This window comes from Coregonus lavaretus (genome assembly GCF_964263955.1).
Source record: "Coregonus lavaretus genome assembly, chromosome: 10".
Lineage (NCBI taxonomy): Eukaryota > Metazoa > Chordata > Actinopteri > Salmoniformes > Salmonidae > Coregonus > Coregonus lavaretus.
Window position 1 is genome coordinate 24,562,748 of NC_139997.1, and position 26,038 is coordinate 24,588,785.

A 26,038-nucleotide genomic window follows, 5' to 3' on the forward strand; every position below is an offset into this window, starting at 1 on the left:
CTCCCGTGTAGTTCTGGGCTGATTCCTCACCGTTCTCATGATCATTGCAACTCCACAAGGTGATATCTTGCATGGAGCCCCAGGCCGAGGGAGATTGACAGTTATTTTGTGTTTCTTCCATTTGTGAATAATCGCACCAACTGTTGTCACCTTCTCACCAAGCTGCTTGGCGATGGTCTTGTAGCCCATTCCAGCCTTGTGTAGGTCTACAATCTTGTCCCTGACATTCTTGGAGAGCTCTTTGGTCTTGGCCATGGTGGAGAGTTTGGAATCTGATTGATTGATTGCTTCTGTGGACAGGTGTCTTTTATACAGGTAACAAGTTGAGATTAGGAGCACTCCCTTTAAGAGTGTGCTTCTAATCTCAGCTCGTTACCTGTATAAAAGACACCTGGGAGCGAGAAATCTTTCTGATTGAGAGGGGGTCAAATACTTATTTCCCTCATTAAAATGCAAATCAATTTATAACGTTTTTGACATGCGTTTTTCTGGATTTTGTTGTTGTTATTCTGTCTCTCACTGTTCAAATAAACCTACCATTAAAATTATAGACTGGTCATTTCTTTGTCAGTGGGCAAATGTACAAAATCAGCAGGGGATCAAATACTTTTTTCCCTCACTGTATGTATTTGACACCAGGTAATTGGAGTAAGTATGTTTTATGTCTAGTGGTGTGTTTAGAATGCATAAAATGAAGTTCAGAGTCCACTCTGTGTTGCTGTAATTCATGTTTCTTTCCTCTATAAACATATTGAGCATCATTTCTTAAAGTATGGGACTTTATACTATGGTATGGGTTTACACTGCATTCTCATACATCGAGGCCATATATTTTGACAATATGGCCTCAGAGATACATTATGCAGTTGTACAATGTGTGACTGAAGGTGAAATGTGTCCCAAATACTTTAACCACCCCCCCCCCCTCTCTCCTCCTCCTCCCCAATGCTTAATATGGTCATACAGTAGTTGTCATACCGGTATACCATATTTCGTTGCGCATGTAACATTTTACAATGTGCTTTGTCAATCAGTATTGTCAATACTGCAGAGTTTCCTCTGTTTTTCTTTTCTTTTACACAACTGTCTTGGTTGGAGCCAAAATGTTCAACGTATACAGACAACAAGGCTCTATGAAGACCCTTTAAGGTCAAAAGCCAAAGTATATGCGACAGTCTTATACAAAGCCGCTATTTTTCTAGTAGAAATAGTATCAAAAACTGATATTCTCATTAATTCCAGTCCAGAGGAAATACTGTTTCAAAGAAAGATGCATGAGGCAATTTTAGACATTTCATGGAATTGGCATCCAGTTCCCGCAAAAACATTACAGTGATAAATCCTAGCCTATATGAGCTAACTTATTTCTGGTCATGACATATCTATTGAATACACTAAAAACCTGCACTTGATGTCCTAAAATGCTTCATGTATCTAATTGCTGTACATGTTTTCTATGTCTATTTGATGTGTAAAGAAGTTCTGCTCTGAACTTGTGTATTTCTTTTTGTCATTTGTGTTTCTGTTTTGTATCATTTTGTCTTTAACGTTATTTTTGTTTTGTTCCTTACCCATGTTTACATCATTTAAAAAATGTTTTGTATTTCCCATGTGACCCCCCCCCCCCCCCCCACTCCACTTTTCTTTCAACCAATCATGTGCGTGCGTATCATATGACTTTGTCATGTGGCTCTTGCATGGTGCTGATGATGTCGTCTTCACTGGTGAACAGAAGGTAATTTTTTGTTCTATTTGGTCCGATTCATATTATAGGGCAATAGATCAGCCATTGAACAGATTTTTACTTTTGGTCAACCTGCATTCTATCTACCTCATCTCATCTCCAACCATATTAACACAATTATATGTAGATGTGTGTGCTTACTTGGTATCCCACTAACAGAGGGTATAATTCAAAAAAAGAGAAGTGCAGAGGATATTTCCCTCATTGTCTTCTTAGAAGCTATAGCTAAGCCACATAATATATTAGATATGTTATATAGCTAGCTATCAGTGAGCGTTACATAATGTAGTTGGAAATAAGCAAAGGGTTGACCTCTAGCCGGATATTTTATATATATTTTTTTTGGTGCCTAAGGTGCCATTGCCACCTCCCATGGCTATCATATGCAAACAGAACATATATTTTTTAATGTACTTTTTTGTTGCCAAATCACATAATCTCAATCACAATAGCAGTGTTGAAACCATCACCTTTGGCAACTGCATCGCACGCTCATTGAATTGTATTGACCTTTTCAGACTGTCTCCCAGAATGCTTTTCTGAACCGACTAACAGTGGTATTCACTCCACATTACTGCATGCATGCATGTTCACTCCTCTTTCCTTCAACTCCTTCGTTTTCTTTACTGTCTCACCAGACAGAAAGTTCTGGCTTGTCTGCATGTCTGTCCTGTCTGTCTGTCGGTCTGTTTTTGTCTTCCAGAGTGCCTTTGTGTTATTCACATGTATTGATACTGACTGAAAAATGACAGTCCCATTCACAATTCATGAGTCCTTTAACCCATCTGGTGTGACAATAAACTTTCATTGCATTTGGGCACAGCAAACCAATAAGGTCATTGGTTCACACATGCAGGGATGTTTTTAAAGAGCTGAAAAAGTGAATAAGAATTAGGGTGATTCAGAACAGGAAGGTTTATTTACACAACATTTCCTTGATATCAATGTCAGTTCATGTCAGTTTGAGTAAAGGATCTGACACATCAAACATTTGTCTGATGTAACGTTCAGAAATTGATATGAAGTATACGTACACTACTGTGCAGACAAACTTAGAGTAATACTATCTGTACAATATTTACATCAGGTTTAACTAGATAAGAACACTTTTGGGGAGACCAATAGAAAGTTGAGTTATTGTTGCATCAGATGACAATGGGAACGATCATGGGACTGTCACAAATTGATGTATCAAAATATACCTGAATCACTACATATTGAATAAAAGCAGCATTTGCACGATAGAGCATGTTTTTGTTAATATCTCTAATTCACAGATAACCCTAATGGCTCTTCTTTCTTCTTAGCATTTGAAGATTCCTCACCTAACTGGGAATGATGCTCATGACTGGATAAACTATGAATATAACTCTCTGTACATGCCACTGTTTTGACTGGTTTTGGTTATCACTAACTCTGTTTATTTCAATTCCAGCATCAAATCATGCTTACTGCAATACTTTTGAGTCCAATGCATTTTGGAGGAGAATTTAATCAGATAATCACCTGAGATCAAGATCAAGTGCCTTCACGCATGTCTGATTGACTAATTGTGTAATCACCACTGAAATGAATGTTTGAAGTGTCATTAATTAACAAGATGCAACGTCAATTTAAATTTAGAATACAACCGTAAAAAATATACAACAGTTAAACTGCAGACATGTTCTTTTATACATTTTGTGAATTATTGAAGTTTGAGAAAATTAAAGACGGTACTCACTTTTTCAGGGCCAAGGTAGAGGATAAATAGGAGCAGACACTGGAAAATATTATCCAATCATAGGGTTCAATCAGGCTGAAGTCAGGGAGCTTTAGGCCAAGATCCACTGGATAGCGTGGGCAAAAGTGGAGCAGGTTTCATCTGTCTGTCTCTCACCCTATTATTTCTTATCGTTCTTATCTCATTTTGGCTGAAGTCAAAGGAGACGATGCAAACAGACTTCCAGGCTGGAGTATAGTTGTCCAACATTAATATTCCATGCTGCACTTCCATGGGTTTCGTTGAGAATGCCTGGCAGCATTGCTGTTGTCTGCTGCTCTTTCACTTCCCTCTGTGGGAATGACCCGCTCTCAGAGTTCATTGGTGGATAAATATCATCAGGGTGATCAAGGGGAACAATGTACCCAGTGTGACTGAAGGTCGGGGCGTCTGGCTGCAACATTTCAGAAGAAAACATAAAATCGGGACAGTAAATAATCTCCATTGATCTCAGCCAAAAACAAACAAATCAGTGTGCATTGCAGATGTGCTGCAGCAGCCATTTGAAACCTGATATCACCTTTGGGCAGTTAGTGATGGTGTGTAGTAGAATACTGGAGCTGTATGTAACATGCTGTGTTCTGCTAGTTATTTTAATAGCATATTCACACTGCTAACTGTGTGTAACCAATGTTCCCATGATTATTGAGTTATGGTGATTAGAGTCTCCTCCCTATACCCTCTGTGACTGAGGTGTCATGGCTGTAAATGTGAACGCTAACATCATTAGGCACACTCAAAAGGCAAACACACACACACTGTACACACGCTGGAACGCACCGACCCTCCCCTCCCAATGGACCATGATAATGTTATTAAATGTAATAGAGTAACATGTCCAATCAAGACGAGGAGGCTAATTAGCCTATTCCCTTTGTCTGCAGAAGAGGCCATGTAACGAGCTGCTCCTGAAGGATAATTATTATCTCCCCATTGGCTCCCTCCCTCACCCCACCGCCCACTGCCCTCACTGTCCCTCCATCATAAAACCGTCCTTGAGTCTATGAGGGGCAAGACTTAATTTTATCTTCTTGGAACGTCCTCTGCCACTGCCACCGTAAAAACAGTCAATTTGTTCTCCAGATGTACTACATTTAAAGCAGTACATACACAAAAACCAGAGGCAAGGGATTGAAATGAAGTGAGAATCCCACAGTGCCTTGGGCTTGTTAAGAATTATAATCCCACTCCTGAAGCGAGGGCAGACTGATGATGTAGGCTGGTTCTCCGACAATGGGAGTTAATGAGGGACAGCTGCATTCAGCCATGCCACCTAGGTTAAGGGCCCTGGGCAGGAGACTGAGCTGAGCATGTAGGCTGTTGCCATGGTAACTGACTGACCGCTGTGTCCCGTTATGGCCTGTGTAGGGGAGCCCAGTCCCCCTAAACTGGAGGGAAAGCTGCAGACCACGGGCAACGCCCTCAAGGTCAACTGGATCAAGCAGGACGATGGGGGCTCGCCCATCAAACACTACCTGATCAGATACAGGGCTGTGAGTATGACGGGGCAAGGAGGTGTAACACCGTATATACTGATTTGCTTCCTGGTTTCCCCCCAAGAGACACTATTAAGTGTTGGTTACATATCTTATGTATTGGTTACATATCTCCCCGGTTTTATCGTACTGTAATTATTTCAGTTTAGCAAAAAGCACATAGACTTACGGATATGTGAAAAACAGAGAAATGGATCACATGATTTGTAAAGATTAATGACAGATCACCATTGTGTTTTATGCCTAGATTGATAAATGGTTAGTGATTCACGTAGGAAGATGAATGGATGACCAAATAACAAGTGTGAATGCATGGAAATATTTACAGTGATATAAAGTGATGTGCAGTTTGCTGGAGTGCCATAGCCACGGATGTCTTTCCGAGTCATGTCTTTTGAGTGTCTCTCTTTTTGCGACCCAACCTAGAAGCACGTTCCGGACTGGAAGCCGGAGATCCGCCTGCCCCACGGCAGTGAGTACGTGGTGCTGAGCAGCCTAGACTGGAACACAGAGTATGAAGTCTACGTGGTGGCTGAGAACCAGCAGGGCAAGTCCCAGCCCGGCACCCTCTCCTTCAGAACCGCAGCAGAGCCCACCGCCATCCCAGGTAATTCCCACCCCCACCCCACCCCACCCCATCCTGCGCTGCAAGAACACACACACTTCCAACAGAGATACTGCCACCGTGACCCAATGTATACTGTGTTTACCCCTCCTTCACCCAAATTGACTTCTAGTCAGGTCTTGAGACTACACTTCACAGATGTAGATGCCCTGTTAGGGCAATTGATTGGTTTGAACATTTCTGCTGGATGATATTTTCATTCAAGATGTTCATCCCAAAAGAAGGTGGGAAAAAGGTCAAAGTTAGACAGACAAAAAACAGAGTAGCAAAGTCCTCTTCTGACTGTCAGGGCTACATTTTAGAAACACTTGCCCTCTGCAGTCCGCCTCAAAGCCTCAATTCCAGAGAGTTCGTCACACCGTTGCACAAATCTTTGGGGTGATAAGATAGACAGAATTGAACAAAGACTGGGGCAGTTTGTCTCACTGTTTGTGATGGAATAGTTTTGCCCACAGTGAGTCTTTGTTGCTGTAGAGTGAGATTGGTCATTTGGTCTCGGCCTATAACCTCTCTGGCTGACATTGATGCGCAAGTTCAGTGAGCAATAAAGTCAGGACAGATGATATCGGTCAGGCCTCAAACATTCGCTTTATGTCCATAGCAATGCCCCTACCCTGGTGGTCACGGTCAGCTGGTGCTCTGTTGACAGTGTCGTGGTTTGAATTTTAACTTGGGCTGCCTCCCCACTGACCAAACCTGAGCTTGGAACCTGTCCCTTACTATTTCTCTCTTTCTCATAAATCACTCCTTGCACTGAATCGTTCTCTCTTTCTCTATATGTTTTTGTCTCTTACTTTTCCACCCGATCTTCTGTCTTTTTCTTTTTCTCTTTCTTATGCCTCTATCAGTAGCTCAATGCATCTCTCACTTTCTCTACACCTACCTTTTTTTAGCTCTCTTTTTCCCTGTCTTCCATGCTTCCTCTCTCTTTCTCTTTCCATTTCTCTTCATGTCATGCACATTCTCTCTCTGGCTTTTTGATGTTTCAGTGAAAGAGCATCAAAAGTCAGTGTCACTCCCTCTCCTCTCTGTCTCTCTGTTTCTCTCCTTTCTCTCCCCTCCTCTTTCTCTATCTTTCTCTTCGAAAGCCAGGTTTAGTGGGTCTCAGTTCAGGCTCACTGCTGTATTTACTGACCTGAATATGTGCCTTGGCTTGGTGGGGATGCAGCCTCCAGTCTTGCATGGGGACGCGTCAACAGGATTAATGTCTTAATGCTTTACTGGAGACCTAACAGGCATCTGCCAGTGCATGACACAGGGACCTGCTTTTTCTCATCCACTTGGTGGGAACCAGCCATATAGCAGTGGGAGGTTTGGATCACTCATTATTCTGTCAGAGCAGATTCACGTGGACACCGTCCAAGTTCCCTTTTTTATTTACTGCTTTATATATATTTTTTAAATTGGTCCCTTTGCCGCGCTTAGCTATACACGTAGCAGTGCCAATGCCAGTGCCGGTAATTTTTATGCGAAGCATGTGGGTGTTTGAGGAAAAAAGAGGGGGTGTATTTTTAGGCTAAACATCTGCACCGACTTAAGGTCCACAGCTGTTCTTAGTAAAGATGGCCGAAAACAGGGTCGTTCCATGAAATAGGAGCCTTTTGGACATGCAAACCTTTAAGAAATTAACTTTAGAATATCTCTTCTTTCAACATTCAATTGCATGGAGGATATGTTTAGCCTACAGAAAAAAAAACATTTTACCATCTCAGGCATTGAAATCCTATGAACTAAGAGCATTTTATCTACACTTGTACCACACTGACCATGTTTACATGCGCACAATATTCTGGATAGTAACTCATATCCCGCTTAAGGTGTTATTCGGGATAAGCTGTTGACATGCACCTTTGATATCCCGCTCATGAGTATCCCTGTATCCATGAATAAACAGAATATTCCTAATTTAAATTCATATGGGTTAAATGGAATAGTAACTCAAATCTGGACACTGATTGTAGGCCTATAAGTTTTCACATGTAGCCTAATATAAAATGAACTCCTGCAGAATTATGCATTTCTTGAAGTAAAATGATATAACAAATGTTAATTTTGTCTCGGGAACAGAAGTATGATTTCTGTCTTTCAGCATCTCTTGAGAAAATGTGAATGTGTGTGTAACGAGTTAGCTTTGACACTGTTATGCAAGTGGACAGTGTTTCAACCACATAAAATATGCACCCAAGACAAACTGAAGTCTTATCAGAAACATATTTCATCGTTTTTATCAGCTTTTCATTTCCTTAAAACCGGTCAAACGGATGACATTTGGAGATTTTGCACCGGAACCATCTTTCCACTGTTTTGGAATTATTGTGTTTTCTCCCCGGTCCCTAAACGAAACTGATAACTAGATTACGAATGCATTCATTCTATCGATGTAAGACATTATTCTTGTGAGAACTACTTAATTTAGTTTTCTAGGCCAGGGCAACAAGAGAAGCTGCATGTATCTAACTATAGTTGACAAACAAATTGTCATGAGCCTCTCACTCCACCGGGTTACCACCTTAATTTTCTTCCACTCTGCTCACCACTCTCTCTACTCAGCCTAACTAGCTCCACCTGTCCCTGCTCTGCTCTGCTCTAATTACTCTGCCAGCTGCGCTGCATTACCCACTACCTCTCCCAGTATTTAAAGCCCTGTCTTTCAGCTCTCCTTTGTCAGATCGTCTGCAAAGCTCACACCCGGAACCTGTTTGCTCGCGCTTCTGGCTCACCCTGGATTTGTGTTCCCGGACCTGCCTGATGTTTGGATACTCTTCTGCCCCAGGAGATCCAGACCTGCTTTTTGCCATAACGACTCCTGACTACTCTTCGATCCCGGTAACTCTGACCAGCCTTCTGCCTTGCTACTACGTATTTGGATTTCCCTTGAACTGTACTGCTGCCTTGTTTCATCCGCCCTGTTGTGTCTGTGTCTTCCCCCCCCCCAGGACTTCTGGACCACCCACCACCGGCTTCATAGGACGCATCGCTGCCACTGGGGGGGGGCACAGACCCAGCACATTGGACGGGATCCCTGTTACCCCTGGAGCCTTCACTCACTCCCTACTTCCCTTTTCCCTTAAGTTTTAATAAACTTTCTGGTGTGACGCAATTGTGGTCCTCTGGTCGTCTGTCTGAACCGTGACAGTACGATCTGACCATTATGGACTCAGCGCACACTTCCCCCGACATGGAAACCGACGAGCATGAGCAGCAGTTCCAGCAGCAGCAACAACAACTCGCCATGATCATTCAACTCCTCACCAACCTTACCCCAGCCAGTCTGCCCACCAGCCCTGCCCCCGAGTTACCTGCCCCGGTCATTGCAGCCGCTGCTCCGGAACCCAAGATTGGAAACCCCGAGCGGTTCAACGGCGATTCAACCCAGGTCCGGCCATTCCTGACTAGCTGCCGACTTCAGTTCTCCTTGCAGCCAAGGACCTTCGCCACGGAGGGGGCTAAAGTTGGGTATGCCATCACTCACCTGACGGGCCGAGCTCGACTCTGGGGAACAGCAGAGTTCGAACGTCAAACCCCCGCATGTGCAACCTTCGACCTGTTTGCTGAGGAGATGCTGAAGGTGTTTGACCTGGATTCACCAACCGCAGAGGCGTCTCGTGAACTGTTCAGTATTCGACAAGGCAGACGTACAGTCGCAGACCATTCCATCGACTTCCGAACCCTGGCTAGACGAAGTTCTTGGAACACACCATCGTTGGTGGACGCGTTCTTCCATAGTTTGGCTGACTATATCAAGGACGAGTTGGTCTCCCATGAACTGCCTTCCACTCTTGATGAAGCCATCGCACTGACTGTCAGGATCGACAGAAGGATACAGACCCGTCGTCGTGAGAGGGGGCGCCAAGGTCCACCTACTACCGGCATTCGGAGAGATCCGACTGGGCTCCTGTCATCTACTGCCACTCACCCAGGTCAGCTTGATCAGTCTGAGCCTATGGAGATTGGGCGAGCCTCTCTCACTCCTGCAGAGCGCCAGCGCCGCTTCACCTCAAACCTCTGCCTCTATTGTGGAGGTGATGGACATCGTGTGGTAACCTGCCCTTTAAAGGGCCGAAGCTCACCGGGCATAGGGGGAGTCCGGTTGAGTTCAATGACCATCCAGTCCTCCGACCGCAAACCCCTGCTGCAAGTTCACCTCCGCCTCTCTGACTCAACTCACACCCTGGCTGCTCTGGTGGATTCTGGCGCCGAAGCCAACATAATGGACATCAAGCTGGCACGCCAACTGGGACTGGAGAACCTCCGTTTGACACCTCCTATTCCTGCCCGGGCACTGGACGGACACTTACTCGGATCGGTCACTCATGTCACGGCCCCGGTCTCGATGGGTCTGTCCGGAAACCATCAAGAAACTATCCAGTTTCACCTGCTCCCCTCTCCAGGCCAACCCCTCATCCTGGGTTACCCATGGCTCCGCCGGCACAACCCTCAGCTCGACTGGGTGACCGGGGTGATCAGGGAGTGGGGAGAGGACTGCCACCGAACCTGCCTGCTTGCTGCCGCACTACCCCCTCGGCCAGTACCTACTAACTCCGCTCCTGACCTCTCCAATGTCCCAGAATGCTACCATGGTCTCAGAGAAGTGTTTAACAAAGCAAGAGCCACATCTCTGCCCCCTCACCGACCGTACGACTGTGCCATCGACCTCCTCCCTGGAACAGCCCCTCCAAAGGGCCGTCTTTATTCGTTGTCTGCTCCTGAAAGAAAGTCCATGGAGGACTACATCAATGGCTCTCTGTCCGCAGGATTAATCCGTTCATCTTCATCTCCTGCTGGTGCTGGCTTCTTCTTTGTGGGGAAGAAGGACGGATCTCTTCGCCCCTGCATCGACTACAGGGGACTCAACGACATCACAGTGAAAAACCGTTACCCTCTGCCTCTGCTCACCTCTGCTTTTGAGTTGCTCCAGGGAGCCACTGTTTTTACCAAGTTGGATCTCAGAAACGCTTACCACCTAGTGCGGATCCGGGAGGGAGATGAATGGAAAACCGCATTCAATACACCAACAGGCCACTACGAGTATCTGGTTATGCCTTTTGGACTCACCAATGCTCCTGCTGTGTTCCAGGCTCTAGTGAATGATGTACTGCGGGACATGTTAAACAAGTTTGTCTTCGTTTACCTGGACGACATCTTAATCTACTCCAGAAACCTGTCTGAACACACCCGCCATGTCCAGCAAGTCCTTCACCGTCTTCTGGAGAATTCCCTCTACGCCAAGGCAGAGAAATGTGAGTTTCACGTCAAGACAGTGGCCTTCCTGGGGTACATAGTGGCAGAGGGAAGTATCCAAATGGATCCTGCCAAAGTATCAGCAGTCACTTCATGGCCAGTTCCGGAGAACAGAAAGAAGCTGCAACAGTTTCTGGGGTTTGCTAACTTCTATAGAAAGTTTATCCGGAACTACAGTACCGTTGCTGCCCCTCTCACTGCTCTAACCAGCACCAAGCAACCCTTCACCTGGACCCCAGCAGCCGACAAGGCCTTCAGTACCCTCAAGGTGAGGTTCACCTCCGCTCCCATCCTCCAGATGCCTGATGTGGACCGGCAATTCATTGTGGAGGTGGACGCCTCGGATGTGGGAGTTGGTGCTGTGATTTCTCAGTGGGCTGCGGAGGATAGGAAGCTCCATCCCTGTGCCTTTTTCTCACGTCGGTTGTCCCCCTCTGAGTGCAATTACGACATAGGGAACCGTGAGCTGTTGGCTGTGAAGCTTGCCTTGGAGGAGTGGCGTCACTGGCTGGAGGGGTCCACCATTCCATTTCTCGTTTGGACCGATCATAAGAACTTGGAGTACATCCGCACGGCCAAACGGTTGAACCCCAGGCAGTCCCGCTGGGCCCTGTTCTTCACCAGGTTTAATTTCACTCTGTCATACCGGCCTGGATCACGCAACACCAAGCCAGACGCCCTCTCCCGTCAATTCCAGAAGGATGACACCCCCTCCAAGGACCCTGTGTCGATTCTGCCAAGTCCCTGCATCGTAGCAGCTCTGACCTGGGCTGTTGAGGAACAGGTGCTGGAAGCTCTCCGTAACCAGCCAGGTCCCAGCACTTGCCCAGCTGACCGCCTTTTTGTCCCCGAAAACCTGAGGTCCCAGGTCGTTCAGTGGGGACATGACTCCCGCCTAGCTTGTCACCCTGGCTCCACCCGCACTTACAACCTGCTCGCCCAGAGGTTCTGGTGGCCCTCTCTGAGAAAGGATGTACGGGAATTCGTCCAAGCCTGCCCCATCTGCAACCAACACAAGTCGTCCTGCCAGCCCCCAGCCGGATTGCTGCAGCCCCTGCCTGTGCCCAGACGTCCCTGGTCTCACATCGCCCTTGACTTTGTCACGGGGCTGCCCCCTTCAAGTGGCATGACCGTCATTCTCACCATAGTTGACCGATTCAGCAAGATGGCACACTTCATTCCCCTCCCCAAGCTCCCAACCGCCAAGGAGACCGCCCAGGTGGTCCTGGAACACGTCTTCCGGATCCACGGACTGCCAAAGGATGTAGTTTCTGACCGTGGTCCACAATTCTCCTCCGCTTTTTGGAAGGAGTTCTGTCACCTGCTGGGAGCCACAGTCAGTCTGACTTCCGGATTCCATCCCCAATCCAATGGGCAGTCAGAGCGGGCAAATCAGGAGCTCGAGAAGGCACTGCGATGCATGACTTCACGCAACCCCCACTCCTGGTCGCAGCAATTGACATGGGTGGAGTACGCACACAATTCTCTGACCTGCTCTGCCATCGGTATGTCCCCTTTCCAATGTGTTTATGGATACCAGCCTCCTCTATTTGCCAGCCAGGAAGAGGAGGTTACTTGCCCATCTGCACTTGCTTTTGCCCGTCGATGTCGCCGCACCTGGTCACAAGCCCGAGCCACACTCCTCAGATCCGTTGCCAGCTACACTACCGGGGCCAACCGTCGGAGAATTCCTGCTCCCACCTACCATGTTGGTCAAAGGGTGTGGTTGTCATCGAAGAACCTGCCACTCAGGGTGGAGTCGCAGAAGCTGGCACCTCGGTTCATTGGCCCATTCCCTATCATAAGAGTGATTAGCCCAACTGCTGTCCGGCTCCAACTGCCTAATTCCCTGAGGGTGCACCCCACTTTCCATGTGTCTAAGATTAAGCCCATTCATGAGAGTCCGCTGGTCCCTGCTGCGCCTTGTCCTCCTCCTCCACGGCTCGTCGATGGTGGTCTGGTTTACACCGTCCGCCGCCTGCTTCGGTCCAGACGGAGGGGTAGGGGTCTCCAGTACCTCATTGACTGGGAGGGCTATGGACCTGAGGAAAGGACCTGGGTGCCAGCTAGTCGGATTGTGGATAGGACTCTCATCACCGCCTTCCACCAACGGCATCCTGATCAACCTGCAATCCGTAGGGGCCGCCCCAGAGGGGTCCCTAACCGTCCTGCCCGCTCGGCTTCCTGTCCTGTGCCTGATCCTGTCTCGGGACCTGTCCCATCTCCCGACCACGGCCCTCCGGCTTCCTCCGAGGATGAGGACGTTCACTCGGACCGTTCGGAGGAGTTCTAGCCCTCCTCCGGCTCCCCTCCTCCCGCCCGGCGTGGTGTTGCTCTTGGGACTTCTGGGGCCGTCCCTTGGGGGGGGGGTTCTGTCATGAGCCTCTCACTCCACCGGGTTACCACCTTAATTTTCTTCCACTCTGCTCACCACTCTCTCTACTCAGCCTAACTAGCTCCACCTGTCCCTGCTCTGCTCTGCTCTAATTACTCTGCCAGCTGCGCTGCATTACCCACTACCTCTCCCAGTATTTAAAGCCCTGTCTTTCAGCTCTCCTTTGTCAGATCGTCTGCAAAGCTCACACCCGGAACCTGTTTGCTCGCGCTTCTGGCTCACCCTGGATTTGTGTTCCCGGACCTGCCTGATGTTTGGATACTCTTCTGCCCCAGGAGATCCAGACCTGCTTTTTGCCATAACGACTCCTGACTACTCTTCGATCCCGGTAACTCTGACCAGCCTTCTGCCTTGCTACTACGTATTTGGATTTCCCTTGAACTGTACTGCTGCCTTGTTTCATCCGCCCTGTTGTGTCTGTGTCTTCCCCCCCCCCAGGACTTCTGGACCACCCACCACCGGCTTCATAGGACGCATCGCTGCCACTGGGGGGGGGCACAGACCCAGCACATTGGACGGGATCCCTGTTACCCCTGGAGCCTTCACTCACTCCCTACTTCCCTTTTCCCTTAAGTTTTAATAAACTTTCTGGTGTGACGCAATTGTGGTCCTCTGGTCGTCTGTCTGAACCGTGACACAAATGGCATAACAAATGTCGGAAATTATAAGCAGAAACCTGTCTAAATTAGGGGTGAAAGTAATCTAAGCCAATAGGCTATATGGTCCAGTACAGTGTGTCAGCAAAATAATTTATGCCATTATTATGGTGGATCAAACTGCGTAGGTATAGCCTACTTTTTTAAGTGATTTGGTTTGACATTCAGATGAAAACATCATCACACAACATCCATTATATGCATAACTGAGCATGCGCAGACCGCGATAAACAACAGTAAACGGGTTGTGTTGACATGCCATAGTATCCAATTTAAGATCAGCATATCCCAGGCTCTTATCCGGGTTTCTCATAACCGGTATACAAGCTTTTTCGGGTTATTGTAAACAGAATATTATGTTTATATGCATCAACTCAAAAACAGAATACTTGGTGTGCATGTAAAAGGTGGTCACTGTCTGTCAACCTTTTTACGGACACCTATGTAACTTCCTAACTATTATTTAAAAGCATGTTTGAGATAAATCCAACATTTTTTCATTGATCAAGTATCCCTTGTACAAATAAACTCGTATATAATATCAAACTCATAAAGTTACCGCATTCTATCAATCAGAAAAACCCTGGAATGAGTAGGTGTGTCCAAACTTTTGACTGGTACTGTATGTTCCACACATAATGAAAGTTAAATCAAATTCTAGTTTCCCTAACATTAATTGAGCAAACAGGGTTGACGTGTTGAGCTCGACCACCTCAGTCAAAGATGAGAAAACAATTATAAATAGACCAGAAAGAGAGAGAAGACTTACTTCCTTTTCCACCATGCTGTTCAGAAGACCCAAACGATGTCATCTGCAGTGAATCATTTAACTTGGTGGAATGGTCCATTATTTTAAAGGTGTAAATTGTTTGCATAACAGGCTTGGCCTTAAAATGAGGGACAGATGTAAATGCATCACTAATATCACATAAAATCTTCCTAGAAGTGATACAGGGTTGATGGGACATGTCATAATGCAGAATTTTGGCACTTTAGCAAACCTTTATTCATATGAAAAATGTGATTTATTGAATTCTCCATGTGGTCATTTAATATAACAGGCTTTTAAAATTCAATATTGGTGCATAATTTCTACTTGAAATATAAAATGGACGCAAAAGGCGCCCATTTCGTGGAACGACCCAACAGCTGCTGTGTCATAAATCCAGACTCTCGGTGTTATATATTGGCACTGCAACATATTAGCTAAATATAGGTGAGTGCATATGATATGATATGAAATGTACTTTTCCTTTTTTGTTTACTTACTGGGCATATATACAGTGAGCTCCAAAAGTATTGGGAAAGTGACACATTCTTTGTTGTTTTGACTCTGTACTCCAGCACTTGAAATGCTTGATTTGAAATGCTAAAGTGCAGACTTTCATCTTTAATCTGAGGGTATTTTCATCCATATCGGGTGAACCGAAATTACAACACTTTTTGTATATAGTCTCCCCACTTTAGGGGACCAAAAATATTGGGACAAATTCACTTATATGTGTATTAAAGTAGTAAAAAGTTAAGTATTTGGTCCCATATGCATAGCACGCAATGACTACATCAAGCTTGTGACTCTACAAATTTGTTGAATGCATTTGCTGTTTTTGGTTGTGTTTCAGATTATTTTGTGGCCAATAGAATGGTAAATAAAGTATTGTGTCAGTTTGGAGTGACTTTTATTTAAAATAAGAATAGAATATGTTTCTAAACACTTCTATATTAATGTGGATGCTAGCATGATTACGGATAATCCAGAATTAATCGTGAATAATGATGAGTGAGAAAGTTACAGATGCACAAATATCATACCCCCAAGACATGCTAACCTCTCACCATTACAATAACAGGGGAGGTTAGCAACTTTCTCACTCATCATTATTCACGATTCATTCAGGATTATCTGTAATCAAGGTAGAAGTGTACTTAACTTTTTACTCCTTTAATACACATATAAGTGAATTTGTCCCAATACTTTTGGTCCCCTAGAATTGGGGGACTATGTAGAAAGAGTGCTGTAATTTCTAAACGGTTCACCCAATATATATGAAAATACCCTCAAATTAAAGCTGACAGTCTGCACTTTAACCTCATTGTATCATTTCAAATCCAAAGTGCTGGAGTACAGAGCCAAGAAAACATTTGTCACTGCCCCAATACTTTTGGAGCTCACTGTATATACTGTACACTGAGTGTACAAAACATTAGGAACACCTGCTCTTTCCATGACATAGACAGACCAGGTGAATCCAGGTGAAAGCTATGATCCCTTATTGATGTCACCTGTTAAATTCACTTCAATCAGTGTAGATGAAGGGGAGGAGACAGGTTAAAGAAGGATTTTTAAGCCTTGAGACAATTGAGGCGTGTATGTGCGCCATTCAGAGGGTGAATGGGAAAGACAAAATATTTAAGTGCCTTTGAACGGGGTATTGTAGTAGGTGCCAGGCACACTGGTTTGAGTGTGTCAAGAACTGCAACGCTGCTGGGTTTTTCACGCTCAACAGTTTCCTGTGTGTATCAAGAATGGGCCACCACCCAAAGGACATCCAGCCAACTTGACACAACTGTGGGAAGCATTGGAGTCAACATCGGCCAGCATCGCTGTGGAACACTTTCGACACCTTGTACAGTCGTGGTCGAAAGGTTTGAGAATGACATAAGTATTGGTCTTCACAAAGTTCGCTGCTTCAGTGCTATGAGATATGTTTGTCAGATGTTACTATGTTATACTGAAGTATAATTACAAGCATTCCATAAGTGTCAAAGGCTTTTATTGACAATTACATTAAGTTTATGCAAAGAGTCAATATTTGCAGTGTTGACCCTTCTTTTTCAAGACCTCTGCAATCTGCCCTGGCATGCTGTCAATTAACTTCTGGGCCACATCCTGACTGATGGCAGCCCATTCTTGCATAATCAATGCTTGGAGTTTGTCAGAATTTGTGGGTTTTTGTTTGTCCACCCGCCTCTTGAGGATCGACCACAAGTTCTCAATGGGATTAAGGTCTGGGGAGTTTCCTGGCCATGGACCCAACATTTTGATGTTTTGTTCCCCGAGCCACTTAGTTATCACTTTTGCCTTATGGCAAGGTGCTCCATCATGCTGGAAAAGGCATTGGTCATCACCAAACTGTTCTTGGATGGTTGGGAGAAGTTGCTCTCGGAGGATGTGTTGGTACCATTCTTTATTCATGGCTGTGTTCTTAGGCAAAATTGTGAGTGAGCCCACTCCCTTCGCTGAGAAGCAATCCCACACATGAATGGTCTCAGGATGCTTTACTGTTGGCATGAAACAGGACTGATGATAGCGCTCACATTGTCTTCTCCGGACAAGGTGTTGCAAGGTGTCCGGATGCCCCAAACAATCGGAAAGGGGATTCATCAGAGAAAATGACTTTACCCCAGTCCTCAGCAGTCCAATCCCTGTACCTTTTGCATAATATCAGTCTGTCCCTGATGTTTTTCCTGGAGAGAAGTGGCTTCTTTGCTGCCCTTCTTGACACCAGGCCATCCTCCAAAAGTCTTCGCCTCTCTGTGCGTGCAGATGCACTCGCACCTGCCTGCTGCCATTCCTGAGCAAGCTCAGGAGACGGTCCTGGCGCTTGCTGGACTTTCTTGGGCGCCCTGACGCCTTCTTCACAACAATTGAACCTCTCTCCTTGAAGTTCTTGATGATCCGATAAATGGATGATTTAGGTGCAATCTTACTAGCAGCAATTTTTGCCTGTGAAGCCCTTTTTGTGCAAAGCAATGATGACGGCACGTGTTTCCTTGCAGGTAACCATGGTTAACAGAGGAAGAACAATGATTTCAAGCACCACCCTCCTTTTAAAGCTTCCAGTCTGTTATTCTAACTCAATCAGCATGACAGAGTGATCTCCAGCCTTGTCCTCGTCAACACTCTCACCTTTGTTAACGAGGGAATCACTGACATGATGGCAGCTGGTCCTTTTGTGGCAGGGCTGAAATGCAGTGGAAATGTTTTTTGGGGACTAAGTTCATTTTCATGGCAAAGAGGGACTTTGCAATTAATTGCATTCATCTGATCACTCTTCATGACATTCTGGAGTATATGCAAATTGCCATCATCAAAACCGAGGCAGCAGACTGTTAAAATTAGTATTTGTGTCATTCTCAAAACCTTTGACCACGACTGTAGAGTTCATGCCCCAACTAATTGAGGCTGTTCTGAGGGCAAAAGGGGGGTGCAACTCAATGGTAGGAAGGTGTTCCTAATGTTTTGTACACTGTGTGTATATGTATATATATATATATATATATATACATATGTGTGTGTGTGTATGTGTATAAATGTGTACATACATACATACAAACAAAAGTATGTGGACACCCCTTCAAATTAGTGGATACGGCTATTTCAGCCACACCCGTTGCTGACAGGTGTATAAAATTGAGCACACAGCCATGCAATCTCCATAGACAAACATTGGCAGTAGAATGGCCTTACTGAAGAGCTCAGTGAATTTCAATGTGGCACCGCCATAGGATGCCACCTTTCCAACAAGTCAGTTCGTCAAATTTCTGCCCTGCTAGAGCTGCCCCGGTCATCTGTAAGTGATGGTATTGTGAAGTGGAAACATCTAGGAGCAACAAAGGCTCAGCCGCGAATTGGTAGGTTACACAAGCTCACAGAATGGGACCGCTGATTGCTGAAACACGTAGTGCGTGAAAATCGTCTGTCATCAGTTGCAACACTCACTACCGAGTTCCAAACTGCCTCTGGAAGCAACATCAGCACAAGAACTGTTCGTCAGCAGCTTCATGAAATGGGTTTCCATGGCCGAGCAGCCGCACACAAGCCTAAGATCACCATGCGCAATGCTAAGCGTCAGCTGGAGTGGGGTAAAGCTCGTCGCCATTAGACTCAGGAGCAGTGGAAACGCATTCTCTGGAGTGATGAATCACGCTTTACCATCTGGCAATCCGACGGGCGAATCTTGGTTTGGCAGATGCCAGGAGAACGCTACCTGCCCCAATGCATAGTGCCAACTGTAAAGTTTGGTGGAGGAGAAATAATGGTCTGGGGCTGTTTTTCATGGTTCGGGCTAGGCCCCTTAGTTCCAGTGAAGGGACATTTTAACGCTACAGCATACAATGACATTCTAGACGATTCTGCACAAAGCGAGGTCCATACAGAAATGGTTTGTCGAGATCGGTGTGGAAGAACTTAACTGGCCTGCACAGAGCCCTGACCTCAACCCCTTCGAACACCTTTGGAATGAATTGGATCACCGACTGCGAGCCAGGCCTAATCGCCCAACATCAGTGCCCGACCTCACTAATGCTCTTGTGGCTGAATGGAAGCAAGTCCCCGCAGCAATGTTCCAACATCTAGTGGAAAGCCTTCCCAGAAGACTGGAAGCTGTTATAGCAGAAAAAGGGGGACCAACTCCATATTAATGCCCATGATTTTGGAATGAGATGTTCGACGAGCAGATGTCCACATACTTTTGGTAATGTAGTGTGTATAGATAGATAGATAGATAGATATAAATGTTTACTTTTTGAGGAATATATATATACATACATTCCTCACAAGTAAACTTCAATCGATGCTCTTCAGTGCAGGTCAAGTAAAAAAAAAAAAGGAAAGGTTGAATAAGAGAAATATTGACCCACATGATTCATGGGTTTGATATTTTGAGCGTGCTCAATATTGAGTGTGCAAGGACCACTGGAGTTCTAAATTGACCAATCCAAATCTCCCCAGCTAAGGTTGACATTTTGTAAAGCTATAAATAAGCAATTAACTTTTGCAGTTTTAGTAAAACTAAAACCCATTCATTCATTCCACCTGCTATTTGATATCGCCTTGACATTGCACCAGTTTTTGAATGTGTGTTTTGCTTGGGCAACTCTCCTTGCCATGGAAAATGTGATTTAATCTCTCCTGGATGTGCGCTCACGTTCAGGGGATTGCCCCTCATTTAATTGATACAAACATGTATGTGTTTATGTATGTGTCTCTTTCAACATTTCCTGACATCCATCACCTTTGACCTTTCTCTGACCTTTCACCTTTGCTTGCTGTGATACACGTCATTTGCTGTGCTTCTAACATGCTTTTTTGTATTACTTTGATCCTCTAACTTGCTTGGATTTGTGTTTTTATTCCTTTGTTTATTCTCAATTAATCTTTCAAACTTGCATTTCTGTATTTATGACCTATTTTCTATCTCTCTTTTTTCTCTCTCCCTTTCCCTATTTCTCTCCCACCTCCCCTTCTCTCCTTGTCCTGTCTTCATGTGTGATGTTGGGCACCTCTGGACCATAACATTTGTCATACACACTATTTTATTGTATTTTTTGGTGTACAATTGTATTTTCCACTTTTTTGCTGTGAATATCTCTGTGAACAATCTTTGGTGTGTTTTGTGTGGTTTTGTCGGTTTGTTTTGGCCTCAGCTACCCTTGGTTGCTCGTGTGTGACGTACACTCTGGCATCTCTCATGCTCTCCACGCTGACTGTGTTCTTGCTCTCATAAACTGGGTCTCGCTCAAGGAGAGAGGATAGCTTGGCCTTTCAAATCTCGACCAGACCCCTTTGTTTTCTATGCCTTTTGACCCTTGTGCAGACACACACATACACAAAATATGAAGAATCAAGATATCAGTTTCATGTTAAAGGGTTAAAATGGGGTGCTTGATACTTATATCATTCTAAATGTTTTTATCATCAATGTTTATTTTGCATAATGTACAAAATATGGATTTGAATAAGGCAGCATTGTTTGTGAAAATGTTTTGTCATACCACAGAATGGACTTGAGTCCTATTGGGAAATTGTAGAAAAAAGCTGTGTCTACCTTATGTGTATCTGGATACAAGCTTAAATTGTAGTTGTTCCCATTGTACATAACAGGGAAGGCACACTTTTCAGAGGAATTTTGTATTGGTTAAGATTGGACATAAAGATGAAGACATCTCAAGTTTCTTATGTCTTCTGATTTCTTTTCATAGTCACAAGGCTCATTTTGAAAGGGATGGTTATATGAATGACAAGCTACTGCCTTGTCCGTTTGAAGGTCATTCAAATCATGTTTTGTGTACATAATCTTTTAAAAATTTATTCAAAACTAAATATAGGCTGTTCTTTTGGTTGTTTCTTTTTGCTCTCTTTTTACCTGAAAACAAAAAATGCTCAAAATTAATGCTACAGCTGTTTAACACATCTATGTCAGTCATTTTCAGTAATGTGAAATGATTATATTCTATGACACATTTTTGTAAGTACATACCAGTGTGTTTCCATGCTGTAATCATCCGTAGGTTTTAAGAAGATATTATAAAATGGTGTGTTATAACTTTTTTGGACAAAATAACGGCTAGAGCTCTAGAGACTTACATTCTGAAATGCAAGCGTGTGACACAGTGCTGAGTTCTGTTGGCTGTTCATCCTCAGAAATGCAAAGTTTGTTTTAGCACATATCTTGTGCTTGTCTGAAGCTTTAACAAAGTGTCTTATATTGTGGTGGCCCATTCTGGGGTTGTAAACTAAGGTTAGGACTGTCCCTAAAGCCTGGCTGCACTTAAAACACCCTGCCATGGGAAAGAGAGATGGCCTTTGTTCAAAACTCAGATTAGCATTTTGTGATGAGTCTTCTCGCAGTTTTGGTCTCCCCCACCATTTTAAATTGACTCGGAAGGTAATAAAGTGATGCGACGGGAGTTTGGCTCCTGGGTTCGCATGTGCCAATCCCATTGTTTGGTTCTTCTTTCATACAAGCAAGTGCTACTCCTCAGAGGCATCCGCCAAGTTTTCATAGGTGACTGACGGTTGAGATGGAATTTGATAGTTGTGGCTTTTAGGATATCAAGTAGGGAGAGCTAACTGTCTTGAGATAACAAGCACAATATGAGCATAGTTTAGAACTTCTGTGGGTACCCATATGTTCACTTTTTTAATCCATGCAGTACCTTAGAATCTTAACCATACTGTACTACTGTGCTTCCTACCATCGGAGTCAGACCCAGAAGGCAAAACTGGTTGAAATGATGTCAGGCCAACGTCCTTGGTGACATACAGTGCATTCGGAAAGTATTCAGACCCCTTGACTTTTTCCACATTTTGTTACCAAGACTCTTCCTAGAGCTGGTCGCCCGGCTAAACTGAGCAATCGGGGCAGAAGGGCCTTGGTCAGGTAGGTGAGAGCCCAGAGTTCCTCTGTGGAGATGGGAGAACCTTTCAGAAGGACAACCATCTCTGCAGTACTCCACCAATCCGGCCTTTATGGTAGAGTAGCCAGACGGAAGCCACTACTCAGTAAAAGGCACATGAAGCCCAGTTGGAGTTTGCCAAAAGGCACCTAAAGGACTCTCATACCATGAGAAACAAGATTCTCTGGTCTGATGAAACCAAGATTGAACTCTTTGGCCTGAATGCCAAGCATCACGTCTGGAGGAAACCTGGTACCATCCCTAATGTGAAGCATGGTGGTGGCAGCGTCATGCTGTGGGGATGTTTTTCAGCGGCAGGGAGACTAGTCAGGATCGAGGGAAAGATTAACGGAGCAAAGTACAAAGAGATCCTTGATGAAAACCTTCTCCAGAGCGCTCAGGACCTCAAACTGGGGCAAAGGTTCACCTTCCAACAGGACAACGACCCTAAGCACACAGCCAAAACAAAGCATGAGTGGCTTTGGGACAAGTCTATTAATGTCATTGAGTGGCCCAGCCAGAGCCCGGACTTGAACCCGATCCAACATCTCTGGAGAGACCTGAAAATAGCTGTGCAGCTACGCTCCCCATCCAACCTGACAGAGCTTGAGAGGATCTGCAGAGAAGAATGGGAGAAACTCCCCAAATACAGGTGTGCCAAGCTTGTAGCGTCATACCCAAGAAGACTCAAGGCTGTAATCGCTGCCAAAGGTGCTTTAACAAAATACTGAGGACTGGGTCTTAATTCTTATGTGATGTTTCAGTTTACTTTTTATACATTTGCAAAAATGTCTAAAAACCTGTTTTTCCTTTGCCATTATGGGGTATTTTGTGTAGATTAATGAGGGGGAGAAAAAAACAATTTAATCCATTTTAGAATAAGGCTGTAACGTAACAAAATGTTTAAAAAGTCAAGGGGTCTGAATACTTTCCGAATGGACTCTACATGGTCAGGTTGCATATTGACTGTAAATGGACCAGTGACCATATAACAACCAAAATATGATGTATTTTCCAGGCATATTGTTGCCATAAAAGATGTCTTAACTTTGTTCCAATTCGACCAGAAAACCAGTTTACAACCAGAAAATGACAACATTATGACATCCAATGCAAAATGTTGCCCGCTGGGTAGAACAATGATGCTTCATAGGGTAATGACTCTTATCTCTTGGATAATTTTTCAATTGGCTTTATTGACTGTGTTTCTGTCCTATTTCCTGTATTCTGTTTGTTATCAGCAAGATTATCTGAAAAAGGTGCGGCAAACAGATATTTTATGCTCCTTGTTGACACAGCATGGCTCTGTGTTTCTCCATTTCCGAGAAAGCTTTATGAGCCGGCCCCCTCGGTGTTAAAATGTGTGATGTGATTTATCGCACTTGTTAAGATGCAGACGGAGCGGCGGAAAAACAAACATTGTCGCTCTGCCTGCAGGTAGATGCTTACGCTCTCTCCCACTCTTAGCAACAGCAGTAAATAAAGAGCTGCCGGTCGGAGCTATTGCCGCCACAGAGTGTGACTCAACTTTAAAGACTTTCAAAGAAAATGGCCAATCAATGTGAGAGGAAATTACAATTGGCCGCTCTGCTGTACTCAACCTCTCTGCCTCTCTTTAGAGGTCTTATGCCTTACAGCTAATTGCTGCTCACTGTAGCTTGGATCCAAGCCAGCGATTTGCCAGGACATTGTTTGAGAGTTGTTCCCCAGCACTGCAGCAGTCACTGAAAATTATTTTCCTATCAGCTCCCTGGTGCATGGTATCAATAATTCAGCTGCCCTCCAATGCATTAGATTTACCCATATGAGGCGTATAATGAGGGTTATATCAACAACTCTATAATTAAAGTAATTCCTTCAGATGCAGATACACTCCGTGCTAGATTTATAGGAATGTATACCACAGGTATCCATTTTGGCTCAAATCTGGTGACTCACTCAGATGATGGCATTTTAGATCATTTACGATCATTTCCCAGATTAGATTTTGATATGATTTGAAAGTTCCATTTGAAACGTATTAGTACAGTTGGGAAAAAAAGTATTTAGTCAGCCACCAATTGTGCAAGTTCTCCCACTTAAAAAGATGAGAGAGGCCTGTAATTTTCATCATAGGTACACGTCAACTATGACAGACAAATTGAGGGAAAAAAATCCAGAAAATCACATTGTAGGATTTTTAATGAATTTATTTGCAAATTATGGTGGAAAATAAGTATTTGGTCACCTACAAACAAGCAAGATTTCTGGCTCTCACAGACCTGTAACTTCTTCTTTAAGAGGCTCCTCTGTCCTCCACTCATTACCTGTATTAATGGCACCTGTTTGAACTTGTTATCAGTATAAAAGACCTGTCCACAACCTCAAACAGTCACACTCCAAACTCCACTATGGCCAAGACCAAAGAGCTGTCAAAGGACACCAGAAACAAAATTGTAGACCTGCACCAGGCTGGGAAGACTGAATCTGCAATAGGTAAGCAGGCTTGGTTTGAAGAAATCAACTGTGGGAGCAATTATTAGGAAATGGAAGACATACAAGACCACTGATAATCTCCCTCGATCTGGGGCTCCACGCAAGATCTCACCCCGTGGGGTCAAAATGATCACAAGAACGGTGAGCAAAAATCCCATAACCACACGGGGGGACCTAGTGAATGACCTGCAGAGAGCTGGGACCAAAGTAACAAAGCCTACCATCAGTAACACACTATGCCGCCAGGGACTCAAATCCTGCAGTGCCAGACGTGTCCCCCTGCTTAAGCCAGTACATGTCCAGGCCCGTCTGAAGTTTGCTAGAGTGCATTTGGATGATCCAGAAGAGGATTGGGAGAATGTCATATGGTCAGATGAAACCAAAATAGAACTTTTTGGTAAAAACTCAACTCGTCGTGTTTGGAGGACAAAGAATGCTGAGTTGCATCCAAAGAACACCATACCTACTGTGAAGCATGGGGGTGGAAACATCATGCTTTGGGGCTGTTTTTCTGCAAAGGGACCAGGATGACTGATCCGTGTAAAGGAAAGAATGAATGGGGCCATGTATCGTGAGATTTTGAGTGAAAACCTCCTTCCATCAGCAAGGGCATTGAAGATGAAACGTGGCTGGGTCTTTCAGCATGACAATGATCCCAAACACACTGCCCGGGCAACGAAGGAGTGGCTTCGTAAGAAGCATTTCAAGGTCCTGTAGTGGCCTAGCCAGTCTCCAGATCTCAACCCCATAGAAAATCTTTGGAGGGAGTTGAAAGTCCGTGTTGCCCAGCGACAGCCCCAAAACATCACTGCTCTAGAGGAGATCTGCATGGAGGAATGGGCCAAAATACCAGCAACAGTGTGTGAAAACCTTGTGAAGACTTACAGAAAACGTTTGACCTGTGTCATTGCCAACAAAGGGTATATAACAAAGTATTGAGAAACTTTTGTTATTGACCAAATACTTATTTTCCACCATAATTTGCAAATAAATTCATAAGAAATCCTGCAATGTGATTTACTGGGAAAAAAATGATCATTTTGTCTGTCATAGTTGACGTGTACCTATGATGAAAATTACAGGCCTCTCTCATCTTTTTAAGTGGGAGAACTTGCACAATTGGTGGCTGACTAAATACTTTTTTTCCCCACTGTATACACTGCATGATGCTAAATCTTTGTCAACTATTGCCAGTATTTATTTTTTACTTACAGTTATATCATCCCTCTTTATGCATAATGTCAACAACATAATTTCATAGAAGAGCAATCAGTGACAGTGACAGATATAATAAACTCCGGTCTGACAAGACTATTACATTTTACAAATACATCAATCAAGTGTTTCTGCCACACAAAGTATCCTCCCTCTCAAGGTACCAGTGTATATAGAGTGGATTTGCATAAAGATGCACATCCTTTCTGTGCAGCTGAGTCTCAATCAGTCTCCTTACACACATTTGT

The 26,038-nt window shown here is 44.5% G+C and overlaps 1 protein-coding gene across 2 annotated transcripts in view; it reads left to right on the forward strand.

The window, feature by feature from the left end:
• Positions 1 to 26,038, forward strand: part of LOC311136459 (neural cell adhesion molecule 1-like) — a 339,193-nt gene that overhangs the window by 300,445 nt on the left and 12,710 nt on the right. Inside the window, exons 14-16 of one of the 2 annotated variants that reach the window (XM_084170595.1) lie at positions 4,875 to 4,999; positions 5,429 to 5,609; positions 8,282 to 8,725. In XM_084170595.1, coding sequence (XP_084026721.1) covers positions 4,875 to 4,999; positions 5,429 to 5,609; positions 8,282 to 8,376 — 401 coding nt within the window. In that variant the 3' untranslated portion in view covers positions 8,377 to 8,725. Of the gene's footprint in view, positions 1 to 4,874; positions 5,000 to 5,428; positions 5,610 to 8,281; positions 8,726 to 26,038 lie in introns of those variants that run through there. The other variant, XM_084170594.1, reaches the window with a different exon arrangement.